General features: G+C 44.3%; 1 protein-coding gene across 3 annotated transcripts in view; it reads right to left on the bottom strand.

The window, feature by feature from the left end:
- The window catches only part of FAM168A (family with sequence similarity 168 member A), a 187170-nt gene that overhangs the window by 13121 nt on the left and 148362 nt on the right, over positions 1–25687 (bottom strand). For 2 of the 3 annotated variants that reach the window (XM_012934934.2, XM_055141780.1), the window contains 3 exons: positions 14019–14099; positions 10481–10507; positions 4746–4871 (listed from right to left, as the gene is read on the bottom strand). In XM_012934934.2, the coding sequence (XP_012790388.1) occupies positions 4746–4871; positions 10481–10507; positions 14019–14099 (234 nt within the window). The remainder of the gene's footprint in view (positions 1–4745; positions 4872–10480; positions 10508–14018; positions 14100–25687) is intronic. The other variant, XM_004618202.2, reaches the window with a different exon arrangement.

Below are 25687 nucleotides of genomic sequence, written 5' to 3'. Positions count from 1 at the left end.
TCTGTCAAGTAGGAATAAATAATAAGAAAACCTACTTCACGGGTACAAACCTGTGAGAAATACATTGAGAGGGGTAATTCCTTCAGACTGGTTAGCACTTCATAAAGATCAGTTCAATCACTACAGAGAGAGTAAGTTTCGGGCCTGGTGTGGGGGTATGTGAAAGCAGAGACTAGTCTGAGAGGATACAGTGATACAGGAGGTTAAACTCTATGGTGATACTTTTGCCCTCTCTGATATATTCTATGTGAAACAAAGACTCCTGGAATCTAAGATTCTAAAACTGTATGGCTTAAAAAGCCATGATTTTATGCTTCTTTAAAGTTAAACAACCCAACAATGCCGGCAACTTCCCGTTAGGCTCTGAGAACGTGTTCTGGAGTCTTTATCTCGAGGGAAGTCTGCACTCCCCCCTCTGCCATCCTTACAGCATCTTACAAAGTGTTGAGATTATCCCTCTGAGGAAAATCAAAGGCTCCAAGAGACTGCGGTAGAGTTTGGCTTCCTTGTTTAAGAACAACCTTGTCTGAGAATGCTTCCCTTTCTTATGTTATGAAATCAGACACAAGTACACTCAGAATACAAATCAGGAGCTAAAAACACCCCTGACAGTGGAAGAGATACCACTGAAGAAGGTCTTGCTTATTCATCCGCACAATGTGAAAAGAGCAGCAGAGCTGCAGAGTGAGACATCATCAAGCCTAACGCAACCATTTCACAGAGGTGCTCAGAAACAGATGCTGAGAGTGAGGGGGCAGGGGTTCTGAGTGCCAGCCAGGACCCCAACCAGGACCCACAATGGGTTTCCAAGTTACTGAACAGTGAGGAGGCTGCAGAAATTGCCCTGGGTTCCCCTCCTGAGCGCTGTCTGGGAATCAGGTCAATACTTCTCTCCAGGATGAGAAGCTGTCAGAGGACCTTTCTGGTTACTGATGTTCTAAGTCTCGGCACTTCAGTGACACTCTTACAAGAAAAATCATTGCTGAGGACTTTCCACAGCTGACTGGTGATCCCTTGAAGATTCCTGAAAATCTTGCCTTGATTATCACAAAATTCAGGATTTATTACTTTGTGCAACTCAAGAGGAAAAAGCTAGGGGGTTGGATTAAAATAAGAAGTACCAGATTTTATTCAAATAAACTTGAACTCAACTCACCTACTGAAGTGTGATTTTCCTTTGAGTCTGAAGGTCACAGAATCAGGTCTGTGGGAAGTCCTTCAGGACAACTTTGAACCCAGTAAAGACTTCGGTTAATACTCTCCATTTAAGATACAGAGCCTGGAGCCCAGAGGGGCACTGATGCTCCCACAATCAAACAAATCAAGCTCAGCTGGGCCTCCAGTTCAGGGCTTATCACATCTCAGGCAACGCTCCCTTCTGAGTTATAGGTCTCTGCAGTGCAATTCTGGACAATGCTATACTGGCCTTTGTGTCCCCATTTTACTAAAGGCAGTAACATGAGAGAAAAAGAAATCTGTCCATTACTAGCCCCCGCTCTGCCTTATGAAAGCGGCGTGCTTCGAACGTCCTGTTCTTTCCCTTTGGTTTCTAATCGTAATTTTAGGCTCCATCAAACAGGATAATAAAGAGTGTGTATACATTAGCAAGGTAGAACCTTTTCAGCCTTTTCTTTTCAATCCTCTGCACTGTCATAAATCTTTTCCAGCTGTGCAGCTCCTACCACCATCAAAGGCATTGATCCTCATATCAAGGATGCCTTTTAGACTAATCAGTATATTGATCAACAGATTTATATGTCTGGACTGTGCTCTATGTCTGATTCTTGCCATGACCCCCAAGTCTCCTTGTTGGGAGCTGAACAAGAGAGTAATAAGTAGGAGGAAGACCTAATTATAAGCAGGTTTAGCAAATATTGGTGAAATTGAGCAGAGTCAATGAAAGTGCCCTGATTTTCTGTAGCTTTAGAAGTTACAGATTCCGTGTGCTGGGAGGGACCCTAGTGGGTGTGAAAGACCAGTCAATTAATCCCACTGCTATTTAATAAATGGATTATTTGGGTCAGAGTGATAGTATAGCAGGCAGAGTGCTTACTTTGCTCGAGGCTAACCCAGGTTCAATCCCCAGCACCCCACAAAGCCCCCTCAGCAACACCAGAGTGATCTCTGAGCAAAAAACCCTTAACACCATCAAATGCTGGCTCAGAACACAAAGATAAAACAAAAATGAAAAATATAAACATATCATTTGCTTCAAAAAGGAGTACATCTTTATCCTTTCTAGGTACTGTGTGTGGGCAGTAGCACATAGCTACTGGGCATTTCAATAGACTTCAGGAAGTTTTCAAACAGTAGATGGCAAAGTCATTTAACACTCACACTCACCCCTGGAGGAATGAGAACTCAATACTTGAAGACAGGTGAACATAGACAACTCGGTCAATACTTGTAAGGGCCAGAGAAGGGGTCCCTACTTGGGTATAGGATACTGCTACACAGCACTGAGTGACAGAACCAGGAGTCTAATATCTCAAGAGAACCTGGAAGATGATCTATCTAGTCCAGTTCCCTCAGCTGAGAGTTGGAAACACCCAGGTCCAGACCATGGACAGGGACCATCTAAAGTTTCACAGAACAAGTCCAGATCGATTCTTCCAGCCTCCCAAGCTGGTTTCCTCTCTGCTATAATTCATGTGACCATTAGCATTTGTATGCAAATTAATGTAATTATCGTTTGCATATATAATGCCATCTATGTTAACCAGATTCCACTTGAGTTCTCTGGAAAAACACTCAATTGCTTGCCAATTCTCTTAAACCCCTTAAGGGGTCTAACTAATGTCCAAAAGTTTCAGTGATATGAGGTTAGAGTGATAACACAGTGAATGGGCGGGGGGGGGGGGGGCTTTCCTTGCAACACAACCTACCCAAGTTCACTCCCTGGCACCTCATGTGGTCATCCAGGCATTGCCAGGAGTAATTCCTGAGCTAAGAGTCAGGAGCAACCCCTGAGCAACTCTGGGTATGGCCCCAAAACAAAAAAAAGGAAAAAGTAGAAGAAAAATTTCAGCGACAGACACTTGACCTGGTGTTATTTATTTTTTCTGCTTTCTGGGTCACACCCGGCGATGCACAGGGGTTACTCTTGGCTCTTCACTCAGCAATTACTACTGGCGGTGCTCAGGGGACCGTATGGGATGCTGGGATTTGAACTCGGGTCGGCCGTGTGCAAGGCAAATGCCCTACCCACCCGCTGTGCTATTGATCCAGCCCCACCTGGTGTTATTTTTAACTAATTCTGTGGCTGACAAGTTGGATGGCACAACTTAGATGGTCCAATACCTTTCTATGCCTGTCTTCAAACTGGAATAAAAATCACCCCAAATAATAGGATTCTGTTGTAGATTAAATAGTGGATGATGATGAAAGCATATTTTCCAAAATGTGAAAGTTAACACTGCATAAAGTTAAGCTGACAATGATATTTGGAGGTCACAAAAACTAAGGAGTGAAGGACATTGAGTGTTTTAAAGAAAAAGAAAAAAATAATATTGGAGTCTAATTAATCTACTCATTCAACAGATTAATACTAATCCACCGAGCCACAGACCTCAGGTCTAGCCTGCAACACCCTCCCAGGGCCTGTCTGAGCCTGCTGGCACCGTTAACTGAGGGGCTCCCACATCACACCTGCCCCGCCTCTCCTTGCAGCTTCACAGGCACGCAACTCTTCTTTCCATGGAGTCAAATGTACCTTGGACCTCATTTTACCTGGTGGAGCCATTTTGTGTCAAAAATTAGACTGTGACCAATCTAAAGACGACTTCTTTTTTGGGGAGGGTGTTAGGGTGGCAATGGCTGGACTCCACCCAACAGTGCTCAGGGCTACATGCTCTGTGCATAGGGTTGCTCCCAGGGACCGTGTGGCACTGGGGATTGAAGCAGGCCTTTCAGCTCTCTCCTGGTGTACGGTTCCTCTGCTCCCTGAGGACCCCATGCACTCGCCTTGCTTGTGGGAGTAGCTTCTGCCCAGTGAGTGTTTTTCACATGAGGGCATTCTGCTCCTCATGAAATATTCTGCAGTATTCAGAGACATATACATCCAAGTAGGAGAGGAAGGGATGCTATTAAATAGCCTACAAGGCACAGGACATTTCCCTACAACCAAGAATCATCTGGTATAAATGTCTATTATTGTTAGGTATTTAAATATCTATTAAAGTGCTGAGACGGAGCACCCTCACACTAGATGAAGGAGCCGATTCTGTCCAACATGTTCTTGAGGCACAGTAAATGGTCCTTCCTTAATGCAACTGTTGATCAGGAGTAGTTCCTTTACCACCTTCCCCCCGCCCTGCTGTCTGTTTCCCCCAAACTGGAGGTACTTGGTAAAGTGGGTAACCTTTCCTGTGGAAGGAGGACCACTTGTGTGCATGCGTGCATGCACAACCCCTTAAATACCACCTTATAAATCACTGACACTGTCTTCCCGTTGTTCATCGATTTGCTCAAGCGGGCACCAGTAACTTCTCCATTGCAGTAACTTCTCCATTGTGAGACTTGTTGTTACTGTTTTTGGCATATTGAACACGCCATGGGTACCTTGCCGGTCTCTCCGAGAGGGGCGGAGGAATTGAACCCAGGTTGGCCATGTGCAAGGCGAACGGCCTACCCACTGCGCTATCCAGCCCCATCTTATAAATACCAGTTAGAAATGTTCCCTTCCTTCCTAAGAGATACTGTGCAACCAAAGGGAACAAGGGAAGGAGGAGACAGGCTGTATTTACTGAAAGCCGCAGAGGATGCTTGGTAAGTTCGGTTCTCGGTCCCGGTGTCCACTGGGAGGTGGAAGGTGCCTTCAGTGCCACAGGAAGATGAGTTCTGTGGCCAGGCCTGTTTCATCAGCAGAGTTGCTTAACGGAAGACACAAGAAAGGCATTAGACAGAAAACAGAAGTGCGCACCACCCAAGACAGACACAAAGCAAGGGGCTTATGCTGGACAGAAACATATAGCCCAAGGGCTCTAGTCACACAAACAGGATGGTTTAGCCTTTCTGAGATGGGTGAGAGGGCGGGGGAGAGCTAACGTGAGTTTCTGAATGAACTGAAACGGAAAACTGGCGTTTATACTAGGAGAGTCATGATTCTCTGCCTACTAGCACTACAGAAACCATGAGGATGCCCATGAATACCGCCTTTTGCTGTCTGGCAGGCTGCCCGGGGGCTCGGACATCCCTGAGCTACTTTCTCATCATTGCGGAGTGGCCTGCCGTCCTCGCCTGTGCTGAGTCAGATCAAATGAGTACTCTTTGTGCCTGGGATCTGTAATCTAGGGGTAGAGTTAATGAGTTGCTTTCAAAGGGGGACCCCAAAATAACTACCACCTGACATAACCTTGCTGGGCATCGTCTCCGCTAAGGGGCTCTGGTGCCTTGGAGGGCACAGGCTGCCTGGGGGATACTCCTCCTCCTCCTCCTGCACACACAATAGCTAGAGCCGGATAATCTCTTGCATATTCCTGCACCTTCTGCTGATGTGCCAATAGGGTGCCATCTGAGAGCTCACCTCACGAATCGGAGATAGCATATTAAGAGATGGCCTTGGGGGGGTTGTGGTGGGAGTAGTGGGTTGGGCCACACCCACCTAGGGGCTACTCCTAGCTTTATGCTTAGGAGTGACCCCAGTGGTCCTTGGAAGACCATATGGGATGCTAGGGACCAAACCAGGGCTGGCTTCAGGCAAGGTAAGTGCCTTACCCCTGTATTCTCTCTGGCCTTAAAAAAGCCCATTAAAAAAGTAAATGTCAAACTTGGGGTAGGTGTGAAATATGAATGAGGCCAGAGTGGAATCCACTGAGACTGCCCAGGCTGACTCAAAGCTCAGTTTGACAAATTTGGAGGATAATGCTTCATAGTAGAAGTAGGGAGCAACTGGAAAAAAAAAACCAAAAACTTACCTTCATGGTATCCTGTGAGGAAGGAGAGAGGAAATAGGGTTTCAAAGGGGGGGAAATGCCTAACTTTAAAAATATTTCCCTTCATATACTTTTAATAGTGGGGGGGGACAGTATTCTGCGTTCATATAAGGGTTGGGAGTCATGAATATGGGATGGTAAGTATATTAGCAGGAAGTGGGGCTGCACTGGCGGCGGTCGAGTATATTAGACAAATTTCTTTAACAAGGAGATGCTGTGAAACAGGGTGGTACGAGATGAGTTTGCCTAACACTTTAATTCCACCAGGACAAGGATCATCTGCCTCTATAGAGATTCCATCACCACCTCTGTCTGTCCCCCTACCAGGAGAGCCTGGCTCCTTCAAGGTTGGAATTAAAAAACGAGAGGAGGAGGTCCTAGCCAAGGACTACACTGTGTGGCTGAGCCTGGATCAGATGTGGAGCTGTTCTGGGCAGACTCTGTGCTTGTATTCATGGCCCGCAATATATACAGCAGATGCCAAAAAATGAGAAGAAAATCATGGGCAGGAATGTGACACTAAAAGGAGAATTCTGGCAAAAGAAATGAAAACCCAGCAGAATTCCATGCAGAGTTGAAGGTCCTCGCTAGACACCAAGACATAGCTCTGCTAACAATGCAGGAGGAAAGGGCTTCAGTTTTTAAACAATTACCTTGTGTTTTCCCTTGGGGATGGGGGCTTGGGGCAGGGCTATGAAAGAATCCAACAAGGACTGAAAGATCTTATCAAAACATCTCCAAATTTGGAACCTGCCACTCCATGTGGCTGGAAAACCCTGACCACCCCAAACAAGTGCAACCAGTGGCTCTGAGACATTAGAGAGGAAACAATTCCATGCCCTCATGAGCTCACAAGCACTCGAGAGCAAGATGTCTGAATCCGGCTCAGAAAATTTGCAGAATTTAGAGGTTCTGCGCTGGGCTAGGTTCGCCCCCTGCCTTCTTCCACCCGCCACAGTAATTTTCATCTTAAGCCAAAAGTCTGACATTAGCCCGAAGGACTGTGTGACAAAGTAAATAAATTAAAATTAACCAATGTGTGAGGCCTACACTGCCCCCAGTCCTGAGGGAATGCTATGGTGGTCAGGAACATACGTGACACACATGGGTCACGGTTACTGCACACAAGGTACTTATGGTCTAGCTGGGATGCAACACAGCCACAACGAGAAAGTGAACAAGACAGCATTACACAGAGTCAATAACATTCCAGATTAATCAACAAAGAAGCAGGTGCGACTGTGCCTTTGGTTGTGTCTTTCTCAACTCACCATGTGAACTCAACTATACATGTTCGTGAAAAAGTATGTATTTTCTTCTGGTCTCATCATAAATAAAGTATTTTCTCTATTCCATGTATATTTTAATAATTAATAAATACTGGATAAATAAGAAGGTGAAAAACAAGACCAATAGATATTAGCAGCCAACTTAATTTTTTATCATGAGATAGCTGAGCCACCACCCTTTTTCCTCTATGTGCAATTCTACAGTGACTGTGGCAGTCGCCAGAGCCATTCAGAGCTCAGCAATAGGATGAAGGTAGTTCAGCTTTTAGAAACATAGGAATAGAGAAGCTGCGCCAGCAGGCACGCTTGCTCTGCGAGGCCACGAAAGGTGCTAACCCCAAGAAATGCTCCACAGTTTGAAATGATTGGTAAATGCAAGTGTACATGTGTGTCAACATTACTAAAGCTGTACATGTGAGACTTGTGTGCTTTATGAATTACTGTATGTGCTTTTCTGAGAGAGCGAGAGCAAGAGCGAGTGAGGGAGAGGGACAGGGAGGCAGAACAAACCCTTGGCAGTGAAGGGCCGTGACCCAGTCACAGCGTGCTGCCCCCATCCAGCTGCTGGGTTGTTCACTTCCCCGGATATGGGGCCCTCACGCCCTCTGACACTTGAACAGTCTGTTAAGAACATTTACGAGAAGGAGAGGCAGCAAGGGACCATCACCCTGAACAATGCAGTAAGTCAGGAAATCTGAGTTCTAGCCTGGGCTCTGCCCCTGATTAGCTGTGGGACCTTGGGCAAGTCACTCAATCTTCCTAAGTTTTGATCTTGAATTCTCGTAAGATGGAAATAACAAGCCCTCTCTCAGCACTTCGGAGTACTCATGGAAGAGTCAAAAATAAAGAGTCACCCACTCTTACAGGAGTCTCTGTTTTTATCAGTGGATGGAACTCAGGACCTTGTACAAGCAAAGCCTCTGCTCTACTCTGAGCTGCACCTCCAGTCTTACCCTGGGATTCCAAGTCCTGCTGTGGGTTGGCTCTTCCACTCCCACGCTGTGTGCAGCAATAGTTACGCTCTCACCCTGCTTCCTTACTACTGTGACCGCTCTTATATCTGTCTGTGCTAATCTTTAAGCTGTGACAGTGGCATTTCTAAGATCTAAACACAAACCTTTCTTGAAACGTTCCCTGGTTCTCTACTGCCTAAGTCTGGCCTCTTCATACGGCTTTCAAGACCACTCACAATCGAGTCCGAAGGCTGCCTAGACTCGAGCTGCTCCCACTCTGAGACCCCTCGGGCAGCCGCACCACCATCAGTGCATCATTCCCAGAATATGCCAAGAGGCACCGAGTGTTTCTGCTCACTCACCCTGGAATGTCTTTCCCTAAATATGACCTGGTAAACATCTTTTAACCCATGAATCATCAGCTGAAGACTCATCTGTACGATGAAGTCTTTCTTTTCTCTGCCCAGGGTCCATAGCCTCACATGTATGATTCAATAGCTCAGTTCCTGAGAGAACTGAGAACTGAGGTTTCTTAGAAACCCCTGTACTTGCTGGCTTGTCTGTGAACCCCACTAAACTGTGAGTTCCTGCGGCTAGAAAGATAGTACAGTGGGTAGGGCGCTTGCCTTGCACAGTGGCCAACCAGGGTTTAATCCCTGACATCCGAAAGCACTGCCAGGAGTAATTCCTGAGTGCAGAGCCAGGAATAACCTCTGAGCATTGCCAGATGTGGCCCCCCAAAACAAAAAAGAACCCTGCCTTACTGGTCTTTGTATCTTCAAAAGGCCAGCAGAGTCTAGCGTAGAACATTTTGTAAAGAAAAAAGCTCCAAAAAAAAAAAAAAAAAAGAAAAAAAAAAGAAAAAAGCTCCAGGGGCTGGAGCGATAGCACAGCGGGTAGGGCGTCTGCAGCCAACCCGGGTTCGATTCCCAGCATCCCATATGATCCCCCGAGCACCGCCAGGAGTAATTCCTGAGTGCAGAGCCAGGAGTAACCCCTGAGCATTGCCAGGTATGACCCCCAAAAAGCAAAAAAAAAAAAAAAAAAAGAAAAAAGAAAAAAAGCTCCAAACATACAGTTTAGTATTTTCAGATGCAGGAACTGAAGGGGTGAAGAAATCCAAGAGCTTCCCTCACTTATGGAGATTTGGTTCCCCTTCATATAAGCTGAGGCAAACAAACAAAATAATGACTTCTCAAAAATGATAAAGAGAAACAAGTCTGTGACTAGCAAAATGGAAAACAAAAATCAAGTTAAAAGAAGACAGACAGTTAGCTTTTAAAGGCCCATCTGAGCTCCACTAGATGAAAAGCTGTATCTATGGCCTAGAGACATTAGCAAATTGCCCAAGATCACACAGCTGACAGCAGTGACAAGGAGAATTTTTCATAGCTCATCTCCTGAAAGATGTGCCACACACAAATTCAGTTTTCAATATCCACATAATTCAAGGTTTGAAGTTGGCAAAGTGTGCAGAGATGGAAATATTATCTGGAGCAGCCCAGATGAGGGAGGTGGAAGTGTAAGTCCTTCCCATGGTCCCTTCCTGTCTGTAACAAAAAAAAAAGAAAAGAAAAGAAAAGAAAAGAGGAACCTAGTCCAGTTATACTGCTGGGACCCTCACAGGTGTCCACAAGTTCCTGTGGTGCTTGGGACTGGAGTCCACACTGCCCAGAGAACCCAGCTCTGGTCCCTTGCTCATCAGCATATGTGGCCCTCGCCTCTGACCATCCATGAGATGGATGAAAATGCCCTGAAAAGGAGCCATGTGTAAGATCTGGGCTTAAGGGAACAGATCTTATCTGAAGTCAACCAGTCAAACAAGCCTGAGGCTCTTCCTGTTTGCTGAGGGAGCTGGAGGGCCTGATTCTGGGGAAGACTGGTATTCTGGGTCCTTCCAGGCACAGTCCTGGCTCTCCTCTACAGGGGAGGCCACACAAACACAGAGGAGCCACAAACAAGGCCCAAAATTAGTGCTCGTTCATTTGAATTCAGTAGCCATGTTCGAGTGAATGTTTCTGACCACAGTCAGACGGGAACCCCAGAGGTGAGGAAGGGGAGAGACGCCTTTTAGTGCCATGATCCTTCACTGCTGCCCTAGGGGACGGTCATGTGTGTCTCCAACCCATGATTTTGCACCATCAGACATGTTCCTGCATGCTTTAGGAACTGCCGCTGAGCCACCTGCGGGGGAGCCCAAGCCTAGGGGATGGGGATTGGGGAGGAAGGGAAAGGAGCGCTACTGTTGTTATGAGATAACACATTCATAGGCCATAATACAGATGAGGAAAAATAGCTCTCCTACCATAAGCTGAATGCAGGAACTGAAACTCTGTTGGATAGAAATGTTAGTCGAAATTACCACTAAGAATTTGTGCAAAGTAGTACACATCGCAGTTACAAAACAAACTTTGTCTTAAGACAGCAGTTTCCCCCGGGCTACACAGAAACAGCGACTTGAGAGGGTGCAAAGTGCTCTACCCTGGAGAGGGGACAGACTTGCCATGAAAAGGAAATCCTCTGCGCGCAGGAGGGACACCTCCTCAGTGGCAGTGGCATCCTCCAGGCAGCCGACTTACAAGCTGCCGAGACGTGAACAAGCCTAAGTTCCTGCTTCGCTTGTCCTTGGTAAGAACAAGTTTCCCCAAGCACTGCAGAGGGGCATCATGTGTGACAGGCATTATGTGCGGGAGGAACTGGAGCCTCAGAGATGACACCATCGTCTTGGGTCTCTGAAGAGCTCTCCGTAACCCCCCGAGCTAGGACTAATGCAGAGGTACTTCACTCCCTGGTGGCGCAGAGGAAGGAGCACAGGCTGTGGGTAAGAGAGGCTGGGTCTGAGTTCCATTTCCACTGCCTTTTCCAGCTTTGGATAAGTTATTTCTTTTTCTTTTTCTGGTTATTGGGCCACACCCAACTCAGGGGCTCTTTCTGGGGGTGCCTGGGAGACCATGTGGTACTCCAGCCCCTCGAGTATTCTCACTGGTTCTTAAACAAGTCATTTATTAATCTCTCTGAGGAAAGCTGGAGGTAAGCAGCTCAAATTCGCAGGGCTAAGGAAGAGTGTCTGTGACAGTGTCTGGTATATGGCAGGAGGTCATAAAACCCAACTGTGTTCAGGGATCACTTCTGGGGGCCCTTGGAGATGTTGGGGATCAAACCTGGGTTAGGCATAGGGAAGGCAAACCTGAACCCTGTACCAACTCTCCAGTCCCCAATACATTTATTTGCCTTGTCAAGGCTCCTATAAAATCAAGAACAACAGAAGATTTATAAACAGATTTCTTGTTGGGAGGTATTTCATTTTGATCTGTTATTATTTATTTCTGCTTATCCTTTCTCTTCATTTTCAAGTCAGATTATCATTAATATGGCATATCCTTTGGCTTCCAACTTCTGAAAACAAAGACAGGTTCTTGGATGGTCACTACCTCCCACAGGGGCAAATAGTTCTTAAATAAGATTCTGAAAGTCATTAAGAGCTTGGGGGGGCGGGCAGAAATCTCTATGAATGCACAGTGCTTTCAGAACCACTGGATAGGTGAAATGTTTCCCTGAATTCTGGGCAGATGGCATTTTTGGGTACTCTGAGCTGCTAAAAATAACCTTCTAAAGCACTTCTTGGTCTCCTTGAAGAAGGTGAGAGAAACTTAGTTTCTTTTTTTATCCTTTTTGTTTTTTCAGGTCACACCTGGCCTTGCAAAGGCTTACTCCTGGCTCTGCTCTCAGGGATCACTCCTGGTGAGGCTCAAGGGATGCCAGGTATCAAACCCAGGTGAGCTGCGTGCAAGGCAAGCACCCTACCCGCTGGGCTATCCAGCCCAAACATGAGAGAAATTTAAGCAGGAGAGCCTAGCTCCTTTGCAGGTTTCTATTCTGTGGGTATATCACAAATGGCTGCTCCAACAGGTAACTGAGTGTGAGTCACAACGCTCTTTCTCAGAGCCAGCTCCTGGAGGGCATGAGTTCCCCACCACCACCAGGACACATGGTGAACACAGAGGCCAGTCTCCCAACACGTAAAACAGAGGCGGGCAAGGGCAAGGGATGTGGCTCTGTAACACAGTGCATGGTGAGGTCCAGGACTTAATCCCTGACTGCATACGAGCAGAGGAGAACAAAAATTTTAAAGATTTTGCGTGTGTGGGGGGTGGGTGAGTGGGTGGGGGGCGTTAGAGAGAAATGCTCACAGGGCTGGGGTACATGCTCTGCACGCAAGACTTGCATATTTAATCCCTGTACCATATGGTCTTCCAAGCACTGATGGGAATAAGTCCCAAGCACTGAGTCAAAAATAGCCCCTGAGCACTGCTGGTCCACAGAGTGAGAATCAATGTGGAGACACTATCCTAGGTTTTTAGTCTACACATTGCAAGTTCTCTGAGGACGACTACAGTGTCATCAATGGGAATGGACTATAATTTCTTCCAGAGTGCTCTAGGGAAAGCAAGGACAAATTAAATGTCTGTGAAATCACACATTTACAGAAGCATTTTAGGAGTTAACTCCACTTATTTCTTTTTTTTTTCCCTCTTTTTTGGGTCACACCTGGCAATGCACAGGGGTTACTCCTGGCTCGTGCACTCAGAATTATTTCTGGCGGTGTTCAGGGGACCATATGGGATGCTGGGAATTGAACCCTGGTCGGCTTCGTGCAAGGCAAACGCTCTCTACCTGCTGTGCTATTGCTCCAGCCCCAACTCCACTTATTTCTATAAAATAATTTATTAGTATGAAATGTGTGGTGGTGGGGAAACTGTATGATAACTTCATGATCTATGTGTGTATGATGTGGCTTTTTTTTTGGGGGGGGGGTGTTCTAATTTTGGATCGGTGGCTCCTAATGGCAATGCCTGGGTGGTCATGTGGTGTCAAGGATCAAGTCTGGGTGTCTCGCATGTAAAACATACACTTAGCACACTGACTTATTTCTCTGGTCCATGATTTTTACTTTTTTTTTTTTTTTTGGCTTTTTGGGTCACACCCAGCAATGCTCAGGTATTACTCCTGGCTCTGCATTCAGAAGCAAAGCACAAAACAAAACAAAAACCCTTGGAAGATCTTCTGACTCTTGGTCTCATATTCTCTTTTCCAATCTAGAGTAACACACAAAAGAAACTGATGAATGAAGAACTTAATGTGAAATCACTTACAACATCTCATACAATAGGTTGTAGGTTTCTCAGAGAAGAGCAGTAACTTGTCCAAGACCTCAGCGCTCATGTGCTAAGTATCAGGATCCAAACCCAGCACTTTCTAACAATGGAGCCCACATTTCTCTTGCTCCTTGGAGTGTTAAAGCACCAGCCGAGTATGTGGGCTAACACCAGTAATGAGACCTCTGCACTGCTCCTAGTCCAAAGAGGTACAAACTTTTTTTTACATTCTAAAACTTGTTTTAGAATGAAAAACATGTTATTTGCTTAAGTCCTTTATCCTCTGATGGCAAGTCTGTCAGTCTCTTCCAAATCCATACTTGGCAAGTCTAGGGTATAGTGTGTGCGTTTGCGTATTCTCTCATTGGCAGCTTCAGGGAAACAGCGAAAAATGGACTTGAACATTGTTTGGGAGAGCAGAAAGAGTTCTGTGAGGGGACTGCATGTCTCTGACCTTCCAGCAGAAAAGAGTTGGCCCACTTCCAATCCCAAGAAGAAAAAAGGAAATCCTTCTCCCACCCCCCACCCTGAAGCTGATCGACCTCGTTCTCAAAGGCATTCCTGGGCATTCCCCAGAGAATCTGGCCTGGTTAGGCCCAGGCCAAAGCAATTAAGTACAGGCAGAGATCAGCAGGGGAGTCCTACCTCCCGCCCCATTCTCTACTGCTGTCTTCACTTCCTCCTTACCTGGAGCATAACTGGGGCTATTGGTGGGGTACAGGCTCGGATTGTAGGCAGGGGCTGCTGCCGGGTAGGCTGTTGGGTAACCTACATAGAGAGAGAAAAAGTCCTGTTTAGTTGCATAAGAAGGAAAACAGAATACAAGTTCCAGCACTGGTCTTCAGCCTCTCCTTGAGCCATTTTAGACAGAACATGTGACTAAGCTTTAATCCTCTGGAAGAAAGCGGCACCAATGCTACAATTTTAACACATGTCGATTTTTAATTTTTTAAAGGCAGAACAAGAAATGCATGCCTATAAAATTGAAAAAAAATATAGACATCTCTAAGACCAGGGGTGCAGCTCAATAGGATCCTTGGCGTTCACAGAAAAGAAGGGCAGGAAAGGAGGAAGCAGCAGCGCATAAGTTAAAAGTGTACTTTAAAATACTACCACAGCAGATTTTAGACAACTCAGTCACTGAAAGAGCAGACAGAAACAGACTCTCCCACCGGCTCCAGAGAGCACACACAAGCCAGACTTATCCCCTCCCCCCACCTCAAGCTGTTATTTCTTATAGGGACTGGGGTGGGCCTGGGGGAACGTACAGGCAGTGTGTAGGGTTTACTCCTGGCTCTGTGCTCAGGAGTCACTCCTGGTGGTGTTTGGGGGACGCTATGCAATGCTGGAGACCATACTGGGTCATCATATGCAAGGCAAGCACTTTTCTACCTGTACTCTCTCTCCAGTTCTACTTTTAGAGATTTTGATTTTTGCTTATGTTCTGGACCATAATCAGAGGTACTCAGGAACTATTCCCAGCTCTCTGCTCAGGGGGGTCGCTCCTGGGGGTGTTTGAGGGGCTATGCAGAAATCAGGAATTGAACATGGGCTCCTGTCTGCAAAGCTGTAGCCCACTGATCTATCTCTGGCCCATGTATAGGGATTTTTTGAAAATTTTTAAATTGTGACTATCTATACGTGACATTCATGTTTTTAACCATTTTAAGTGGCATTATATTCACAATACTGTACAGTTATCCTGTTTCTAAAACTTATTTTAACCACTCTAAACAGAAACTCTATATTCACTAAGCAATAATACCCTATTCCTTCTCCCTAATCTCCCTGTTAACCTCTAACTTAATTTCTGTCTCTATGAACTTGTCTATTCTATATAATATTATTCATGCTTTTGTGTCTGGTTTCTTTCACAGCATAATGTTTTCAAAGTTGATCCATGCTGGAGCAGGTGCCAGACTTCATCTGCTTTTATGGCTAAATAACACATTGTGTGTGTATTGCATTTTATCTATCTATTCATCTTTTGATGGACACTTGGATTGTTCCCGCCTTTTGGATATTGCTACTATGAATACCAGTGTATGAGTATCCGTTTGAATCTGTTTTCAATAATTTTAGGTATATAACAAGAAGTGGAATTGCTGGATCATAAGGTAATTACACGTTTAACTTTTAAAATTATATGTTTAACTATTTTTTCACAGTGGCTACACCATTTTATATTCACATTAATCATGCATGAAGGTTCCAATTTTTCCATATATTATCAACACTTTTTATTTTTTGTCTGGTTTTTCATAATCATCCTAGGAGATGTAGAATGCTCTATCTTACTTTGATTTGTATTTCCCTAAGGATTGATGGTGTCTTTTCATGTGTTTATTGGTTGTCTGTATATCTCCTTTAAAGAAATGTCTATTCAAAACATCTGCCCATTAAAAACTTAGGTTGTGGGGCTGGAAAGATAGTAGACAGGATAGGGCACTTGCCTTGCACGGGGCTGACCTGGGTTAGGTTCCTGGTATCCTGTATGGTCCCCTGAGTCCTGTCAAGAGTGATCCTAAAGCACAGAGCCAGAAAAAAGCCCTGTGCACCACTGGGTATGACCCCAAAACAAAATAATTTAAAAAAAAAATTAAAAATCAGGTTGTTGTAATATTGTATAAAGGTTTTTACAAATATATTTTGGAATAAAATTCTTATCAGACACATTACTTGCAAATATTTTCTCATATTCTGTGGGTTTTCTTTTCACTTTTTTTATGGGGATGGGGGGTTTGGGTCACACCTAGTGAGGTTCAGGGGGTTACTCCTGCTCTGTACTCAGGAGTCATTGCTGGCAGGTGGTGGGTGGGGTGGGGTGGGGAAACGACACCATATGGGATGCCAGGTGTTGAACCTAGCTAGGCTGTTCAAGGCAGGTACAGTGGGTAAGGTGTATGCAAGGCAAGCGCCTTACCCTCAGCCTCTGTACTATCTCTCCAGCCCCGCTTTTCATGTTTTTGATCATGCCTCTAACACACAAATATTTTTAATGTTGGTAAGAATCAATATACCTATTTTTTTCTTTTTGTTTTCTGGGACACATCAGGTGGTACTCAGGGATTACTCTTGGCTCTGCACTCAGGAGTCACTCCTGGAGGGCTCGGGGGACCATATGGGATGATGGAGACCTGGTCGGCTGCTTGTAAGGCAAGCGTCCTACCCACTCCAGCTTCTGTATGTTTTTCTCTTATAGACTCACACTGTTGGTGTCACAGCTAAGGATTTAAAGTCAAATTCAAGGACATGAAGATTTATGTTTTTATTCTAAGAATTTTTTATTTGGTTCTCGTATTTGGATCACTAATCATGTTGGCATATGGTAAGAAGTAGGAGCAAATATAGCTTTATATTCTACATTTTCTTTCCTTTTTTTTTGGTTTATTTTTTGGGCCACACCCAGCAGTGCTCAGGGCTTACTCACGGTTCTGTGCTCAGGCATCACTTCTGGTTGTGTGTAGGACCGAAAGGGGTGCTGGGGAATCAAACCTACTGGCCGCATACAAGTCAAGAGCACTACCCTCTGTACTATCTCTCTGGCCCCTACCTTTTCACTTTTTTAGTTATACTCATTGGCAGTGCTGGGGCTTACTCCTGGCTCTTAGCCTTGCACCTGGTGGTGTTTATGGGACCATGCCATGCCACAGATCAAACTTGGGTCTCCCATCTGCTCAGCCCATTGAGTCATCTCTCCCGCTAGCCCTCTGTTTTTCAGTTTAATACTGTAAGCATCTTCCCATGTAATTAGTCTTCAAAAATTATTTTTAATATTCTTAAAAATTTACATTATGTAGATGTTAAATCATATCATTGTTCAATTTTGGGTAGTTTAGGTTGACTATAATTTTTTTTTTTTTTGCTTTTGGGGTCATACCCAGCGATGCACAGGGGTTTACTCCTGGCTCTGCACTCAGGAATTACTCCTGGTGGTGCTTGGGGGACCATATGGGATGCTGGGAATTGAACCCAGGTTGGCCACATGCAAGGCAAATGCCCTACCCGCTATGCTATTGCTCCAGCCCCAAAGGTTGACTGAAAAAAATTTTTTTTATATATATAGTATAATGGGCTGGAGCAATAGCACAGCGGCTGGGTGTTTGCCTTTCATGCGGCCGACCTGAATTCGATTCCTCTGCCCCTCTCTGAGAGCCCGGCAAGCTACCAAGAGTATAGAGCCTTCGAGGCAGAGCCTGGCAAGCTACCCGTGCGTATTGGATATGCCCAAAACAGTAACAATAAGTCTCTCAATGAGAGACGTTACTGGTGCCCACTTGAACAAATCGATGAGGAACGGGATGCAAGCTACAATACATAGTATAATATGGAAGAATCGGTAAGATTAGTCAAAAATTAGAGCAAATCAAAAAGGCAAACCCACAAGTTTAAAAACAAGATAACTGATCATTATCAAGGAAACTTACTGGCATGATAATGTAATTCAAATTTTCTTTTTTGTAGTGAAACAAAAAAGTTATTTTTTTAGCCTTTCATACTTTTATGAATAAAGATATCTGAACAACCTATGTGTCTTTAGCTACATCTCTATTTCTCTAGATATGAGTTCTAGAAATGAAACTTCTAAAGATGGAGACATAGCTCAGCAAGAGAGAGCTTGTCGTGTGTATATATGAGCACCAAGCTAGAAGTGTTTGACCGCCAACATCACCAGGAGTGGCTCCCAAATGAAACAAAAACAAAGAAACAAGAGCTGAAGACAGTCCAGGTGTTAAAGTGCTTGCCCGGCACAGAGCTGAGCCTGGTCAATCCCAGGCATGGAATACAGAGTGATTCCTGAGCACTACCAGGCCTGTGCTTTGCCCCCAAATAGAAAAAAAACAGAAAAACAGGGCTGAGGATGTGATCTGGGGCTATTCCTGGCTCTGTGTTTAGGAGTGACCCCTGGCAGTACTTAGGGGATCATGCAGGGATTTGAGTTGGGATCAGCTGCATGCAAGGCAAGTGCCTTACTTTCTGTATTCTCTCTACAGCCCTGTATTATTTTTTAAGATGCAAGTGTACATTACTAAAGCAGGGACCTAAAACACCATTGAGACAGGTTTTGCTGTTATATATATATATATATATATATATATATATATATATATTTTGCTTTTTGGGTCACACCCGGCAATGCACAGGGGTCATTCCTGGCTCATGCACTCAGGAATTACTCCTGGCGGTGCTCAGGGGACCATATGAGATGCTGGGATTCGAACCCGGGTTGGCCGCGTGCAAGGCAAACGCCCTAGCCACTGTGCTATCACTCCAGCCCCTAGTCTAATATATTAAGTAAAATTTAGCAAATCATTTTTGGGGTGCCTCCCCAGCAGCACTAAGGGCTGGCAGTATGGGGGGAGCAGCACTGCTCCCTTTATTCAGAGACTGGTTTACAAAGCTTTGAACAGTCAACGTTCCCTCTCCAGAGCCACCAAAGTGTCAATGTCCCTCCACCTCAAAAACATTATTCTGAAGACTTGTCTAGTCCACAAATATTTGTGCATTTACTTGGTGTAATCCCCGTCCTGGTGGAGTTTATGTTTCAGGAGTGTAGGAGAAGGCAGTGGATAAACAGTAAGTGCTAAGGAAAAGGAAAGGGCTTGGCTATGGGCATCCGAAGAACTACAGCGCAATATTTAAAGGCAACTGGTATGTATATACATTAAAAAGAAAAGATTTTCAAAGATTCAGTGGACTGTTAACCAAGCAGATGGCCAAAGGAAGATATTTCAGATAAGGCACAGTGCTAAGGCCCCAAGTTGGGAGCACATAAGACATGTCCAAGGAACGACAAAGGGGACAACAGTGGAAGTGGAGCAAATGCGAGGCAGAGAGTAGAGGAAGGCAGAGAAAGGGCTGGCCAGTGCACAGAGGATCGTAACAAGCCAGAGTGAAATGAGGAGTAGTCACCAAGGGGTTTTGAGCAGAAGAACGTAATCTGACATGTCTGACTGCTGTGGAGAAGACACTGAAGGTAGGAGGGAGAAGTATAGAGCCCAGCTGGAAGGTTATATCATCAGCTCCTGGGGCTTAGTCCAGAGCAGGACGAGAATGGCACACTGAGAGTCCTAACCTACTTTGTACACTCAGTCCAAGGAGATCAACTCAGAATCCTACAGAAATGCCAACCTTAGGCTCCCTGCAGTTTTTCAATGCTCCATGGTATTTTGACTGACAACTGAAAGCTGGTATAAAACCCCTAAATCCCTAAAAGCTTCTTTGGGATTTGTAAATATTGCACTTTAATAATGTATCTTTGTTAATTGCCTTTCCTTGAATTCTTTCCGATTCCAAAGAAAGTTAATCTCCTTTCCCCTCCCTATCCCCAATTACTGATTTCAGAATTGAGGGAATAAACCTGTCATTTAGTTGGACATCTGAAGGTCTGCTAGCACCCTAGTTTTTTTAAATATCTGTTGTGGGGGACCACATCTGGTAGTGTTTAGGGGTTTCTAGAGTCCCAGAGTCCCACCCAGGAGTAACTGGTGGGAGGCATGTGGTACCAGGGATGACCCACCTCACTATATCACTGGCCCAACTTCTCAAGAAGAAACTCAAAGATTTAACTTGGAAAGCAAAGTGATCCAGCCTCAGGGCTGAAATCTCTATTCAGTTTCATGTGACAGACCACTGTAGACAAGTGTAACAAACCCCTGTTATGTCAAATTAAATGTCTTTTACTTTAGGGACAACTACATGATCTTCCTTTAGTGTCTCCAAGTAGAATTAAGTTCACTGGAATGTAACACACAGAAGAGCAGCATCAGAATGACTTTTATTTAGACTCTCATCTTTCCTTTTCATATCACATTCTGAGACAGAGAGAGAGGAAGGGACTGAGGCAGCAGACTGTTGAAGTTATTAAGTATTTCAAAGCCTGGAGTTATAGTACAGTGTGTAAAGTGCTTGCCTTGCATATGCCTGACCTGGGTTCAATCCCTGGCATCCCATGTGGTTCCTTGAGCACGGCCAGGAGTATTCCTGAGCACCTCTGGGTGTAACCCAAAAACTAAAAAACAACAACAACAACAAAAAACCCACCAAAAACCCCAAACCCCCAAACAAACAAAAAGTCCATATAATTTACTTCCTCCCCGACATGCTCAGAAGACAAGCCCTATCAGCTGGATAGAGACCTCTTTCCCTGCTTGAAACCACCTGCCCCCACCTCCACTCTAAGACCACTCTGACTGGCGGAAAGTAGCTTCTCAGACTATGTATGAACTCTGACTATTGCATTTGAGCCTTCTATCCTTTTGAACAGAACAAATTTATTCATAAACATTTCTAATTACAGAAGTTATTACATTGTTCTCCAATGGTATGACATTTTCTATCCTGCCTCCTTCCTCCCTAACTGCATGCTCCTTCAGGGTACAGCTATCTCATGTCTTATTCGCTGCACTCATTCACTCTTGGTTGGCCCCTCCTTACTCTGCTCTGTCAACATACCACCCCTCTGCTTGGGCAACAGCAATTATGAGCTTCTAAACTGCAGGGTGACCACTAGTCCTTGGGGTTAGTAAAGAACTCTTGGTCCAGAGCGATAGTAGGTAGGTAGGGTGTTTGCCTTGTATGCAGTCAACCTTGGGTTTGATCCCTGGCATCCCATATGGTCCCCCGAGCACCACCAGGAGTAATTCCTGAGCTCCAGAGTAACCCCAGAGCACGACCAGGTGTGACCCCCCCAAACAAACAGGCAAACCAGCCAACCAAATGAACAAAAAACTCTTCCCCACTGTTAACTTCTTCTGTCCAAAAGAGCACCCAGTAGTAGGCTGGGCATCTGGCCTACAACATTTCTAGTTTTTTTTTTTTTTGCCTTTTGGGTTACACCTGGCGATGCAAAGGGGTTACTCCTGGCTCTGCACTCAGGAATTACCCCTGGCGGTGCTTGAGGGAATCGAACCCTGGGTTGGCTGTGTGAAAGGCAAATGCCCTACCAGCTGTGCTATCACTCCAGCCCCAACATTTCTAGTTTTGTTTTATTTGTTTTCTTGGGATCAGAGAGAGAGGGGACAGCGGGTAAGTGAGACACTTGCCTTGCATAGAGTCACCCTGAGCTCAATCCCCAGCACCAAGTACAGTCTCCCAAGCACCACCAGGGATTGTTCAGGAACAGCCCAGAGTTTCAGTCATACAATGATGGAACACCCATCCCTCCACCAGTGCACATTTCCACCACTAGTATCCCCACCCCCGAGCCCTTTCCCTGCTCAAACTGTTTTCTTATCCCTGTTGTGGTGTTTCTCATTACAATAGTTCTGACATCTCTAGGACCAAGGAGAGAGAAGGCAAAGGCAGGTACTCAATATTTCTGAGGAGCGGAGTGATGCTGCCTTCTGCATCTATGAGAGTTATAAAGACAAAGGAAACAGAATCCAGCAGGCTTCTTACCTTGAAAGAGTCCCTGCCTATGAGGAAGAAAGACAGGTTAAGTAGAGAATTGGGATGCAACCTGAAAAGGGTCAGGCAAGGACACAGAGAAGGCACAAATAGGGCCTTCATCAACCATTCGATAATCTAATGTTTTCCAGGAATTTTATGGACAGAAAGGGGGAGAAAGGCATTCAAGCGGGTTAACAATTGGCGGCGGGGGGGGGGGGGGGCGGACATTCCTAAGCAGCCTAACTTGTATCCAACTTGGTTCTAGGGAGCAACAGTGAGGGTAAATAAATTTTGGAGGGCTTGATCCTACATTGTTTCCCTTTGTGGTGGACTGTCCGAATTTGCCTTTTTAGTTTCATCTGTCCTCTAATTATGCCAAGTTTCATGCTACTCAACTGGAGTTCTCTCCTGACTCAAGTAGTATTTAACTGCCTACTGAACATCACCACTTGGTATCTGCTAGATAGCAAGCTTAGATGAAACCCAGGAATACCACTAATTATTGGCAAGATCTTGAGACATTTACCTGTGCCTACTTTCCCCACCAGGAAAACGGAACTAATAATATTACATACTATAGGTTGCTAAAAGTATTTAGTCAAGACCTCAAAGCACTAGAAGCCAGGCAAATAATTAACCTAAAGTCAACTACTATTACTTCAAACTTTTGAGATAAAATTAGTTTTTTACTTCCTACCATCTCACCCCCTTCCAAACCTGTTCCTGTACATTGTCTATTAGTAAATGACTACTCGTTTTGTCCACTTTCACAGGCCAAAACCCTGAGTCATTCTTTATTTTCCTCAGTTTTTTCCTACTTACAACTAATTCATCAGTAAATTCTTTCCTGTCCTTCTTCAGAATATATTTGGAGGGCTGGGGAGATAGCTCAAAGGGGCCTCCATGCTGGAGGCCTGGGTTTGACCCCTGGCACCACAAGGTTCCTTGAGCACTGCTGTGGAACAATTCCTGAGCAATTAGTTGGGGTGATCCCCCAAGCACTGCCAGGTGTGGTGCCCCAAACAAAAACAAATATATTCAGAATTTGAAATATCTTATTGCCTACACACACTCTATCCTGGACCAAGTGTTCATTTTTTTCTTTATTTATTTTTTTCACTTTTTGGGCAACACCCAGTGCTATGAGCTTACTCCTGGCTCTATGCTCAGGGATCTTTATGATCATTACTTTTCATCTAACACAGTTTGTCTCCTTGCTTCAACTTTGATCCCAGACTATTTATTTTCCACAGCAACCAGAGTAAAGAGTCAAGCCTGTTAAAACATTAAGTCAGATCATGACACTCTTTTAAGTTAACAATCACATTAGAATTCTTTTAATCACTCTGTGGGCCATTAGCTAATTTCTCACCTGACTTCCTCTCCTACTCTCGGCCCCAATGCTAATCTATTCCAGACACAACAGTCTCCTTGCTGTTCTTCAAATGTACCAGGCAATTTGCCACTCCAGATGCCTTTAACCTTTCTGTTTCCTTTCCCTGATCAATAATCACTTTACATTTTTCTCTTATAGCACTCTCAACTCTCATTCTCCTTATCCTGACATATATATATATATGTACATATATATATATATATACTTCTTCACAGCACTACAGTATGTATTTATTTATGGGAGACAGTTTCCAGCATTATAAAGTAAGCTTCAGGTCACAACAACACTGGCTAGCCTACAAGTATTCGTGTTGTAAGTCTTTTCCCAGAACACTCTAAAGACTCTCCAGACAGGCTCTATCCCACCCAGGCAACAGAACCATATCAGATTTTTTTTTTTTTTTTTCTTTTTAGGTCACACCCGGCAATGCACAGGGGTTATTCCTGGCTCATACACTCAGGAATTACTCCTGGCAGTGCTCGGGGGACCATATGGGATGCTGGGAATCAAATCTGGGTCGGCCACGTGCAAGGCAAATGCCCTACCCGCTGTGCTATCACTCCAGCCCCCTATATCACGTCTGATCCCCAATCAAGGCTGCCTTAACTGTAGGGGTGCTTCAAGGATAAAGAAACTGAGATTAAATACTAAACCATGAATATTTTATCTTTTCTCATATAAAGATATTTTCACAGCATTTAATCCTCAAAATAATACTAAAATGATTTCCCCTCCCCCAATTTTATAGTTATAAAAAAAAGGAGAAATGACGCTAAGATTATTCAGCACACAGGCAGTGGAACTATAAGGGATTCCCCAAAATAATATCTTTTCCACACCTACCAAGTAACAGTGACTTGGTGCGTGGATATAAGTTTGCCCTTTCTGTCAAGTGAAGGTCAAAAGTGAAGAGGATAAATAGGCATGAGTGTTTTTCCTTTTTATTCCAAACACTACAGTAGTGATCAGGCTTCCTCGAATTTTAATTGTTTAAATTAATTTTAATTAATTGCTTTAATTGCTTAAATTAATTTTAATTGCCAGGTTTACTGGCATTACATTTTAATGACTTAATAGAGATGTCCATAAAATCTAATAACCTTTTCTTGCTACTGCAAGGATTAGACATGAAATAGGTTATTTTTTAATAATATGGAAACTAGAAATTATGAACTAGTTTAAGAACTATTGGATCATCAGGAAGTAAAAATAAACTGAGTATCCAATGGAATATTATTTATTTTGCTATGAACGTGATGAAACTGTGCCTTTTCAGTTAACATGACTGAAACTTAAAGTAGTTATACTAAAATAAATATGGAAGTGAAAGGCAGTTATTGGATGATATCATTCATCTGTATACTATGAATTACTAAAGCAAGCAAACTGGCAAAAAAACCCCAACAAAACTAATTTCTAGTTTTGATAAAAACTAAGGTAGTTCAGAGGAAAAGGGGAGGGTGGGATGGGAAGAGAAATAAGTAGAGGAACCTTCTTTCCTTGCTGAGGATCCACAATGAAACTCTGGTGGTGGGATGGTGACAATTATGTACACAATGTACACAAGTATGAAGTGAAACCCCTGAAATTCCATATAAATCAGTAGTAAGTCAATTATTAAAAAAAAAATTTTTCCCCGGCTTTTGGGCCACACTCAGTAGTGCTTTCTGGATTTATACTTAAGAATGACCCCTGGAGGTATTTGGGGAACTATAAACAGTGCTGGGATTCAAACCAGGATACATCATATGCAAAGCAAGCACCTCACATCCTGAACTCTATCTCCAAGCCTGAAAAAAAAAAGGTTACCATAATTCACTTGTATCACTTGTCATCCCGTTGTTCATTGATTTGCTCACTTGGGCGCCAGTAATGTCTCCATTCGTCCCAGTCTGGATTCCATGGGACGTCAAAAGAATGTCTGGCCACCCACCTACAAGATGGTCAGATTTCATCATCAAGACCCTGCACGAACGGTTTGAGGCACTTTGTGTTCCTGGAGTGAGCAAATGCCACTGGGCTACACTAGCACTCGACAGGGTCTAATGGCTACTATAATTAGGGGGGGAAATTAAAATAGTATCAAAAGACTATCTCCTTGGGTTAGAAAATCAGAAAGGATTTTACTTTGTGGCTAGGGGGAAGGCTGTTTAAACCAGAACAGAAAATTTGTTATATCTTTAGTATAAAAAGAGAACAAAAAGAGGGTGGATTGGAGCTGGAGTGATACGAGCTGGAGTGATAGTACAGTGGATAGGGTGCTTGCCTTGCTCATAGTGGACCCAGGTTTGATCCCTAACATCTCCTGAGCACCTTCAGGAGCGATTTCTGTGTGCAGAGCCAGGAATAAGCTTGAGCACACCACTGGGTGTGGCTCAAAACCCAAAATTAAAAAAAAAAAAAAAGGTTAGAAAACAGGACACATTAAAGTGAGTAAAACAGTTTCTAGGTAACATAAAACCAAGTGTGTGTTGCTCCTCAGGAGAGGAAGTTCCTTTTTTTTTTTTTTTTTTACTTTTTGGGTCACACCTAGCGTTACACAGGGTTTACTCCTGGCTCTTGCACTCAG

This window comes from Sorex araneus, chromosome 6, assembly GCF_027595985.1.
Source record: "Sorex araneus isolate mSorAra2 chromosome 6, mSorAra2.pri, whole genome shotgun sequence".
NCBI lineage: Eukaryota > Metazoa > Chordata > Mammalia > Eulipotyphla > Soricidae > Sorex > Sorex araneus.
The sequence above is the reverse complement of the archived record's forward strand: the minus strand, read 5'-3'. Positions and strand labels throughout refer to the sequence as shown.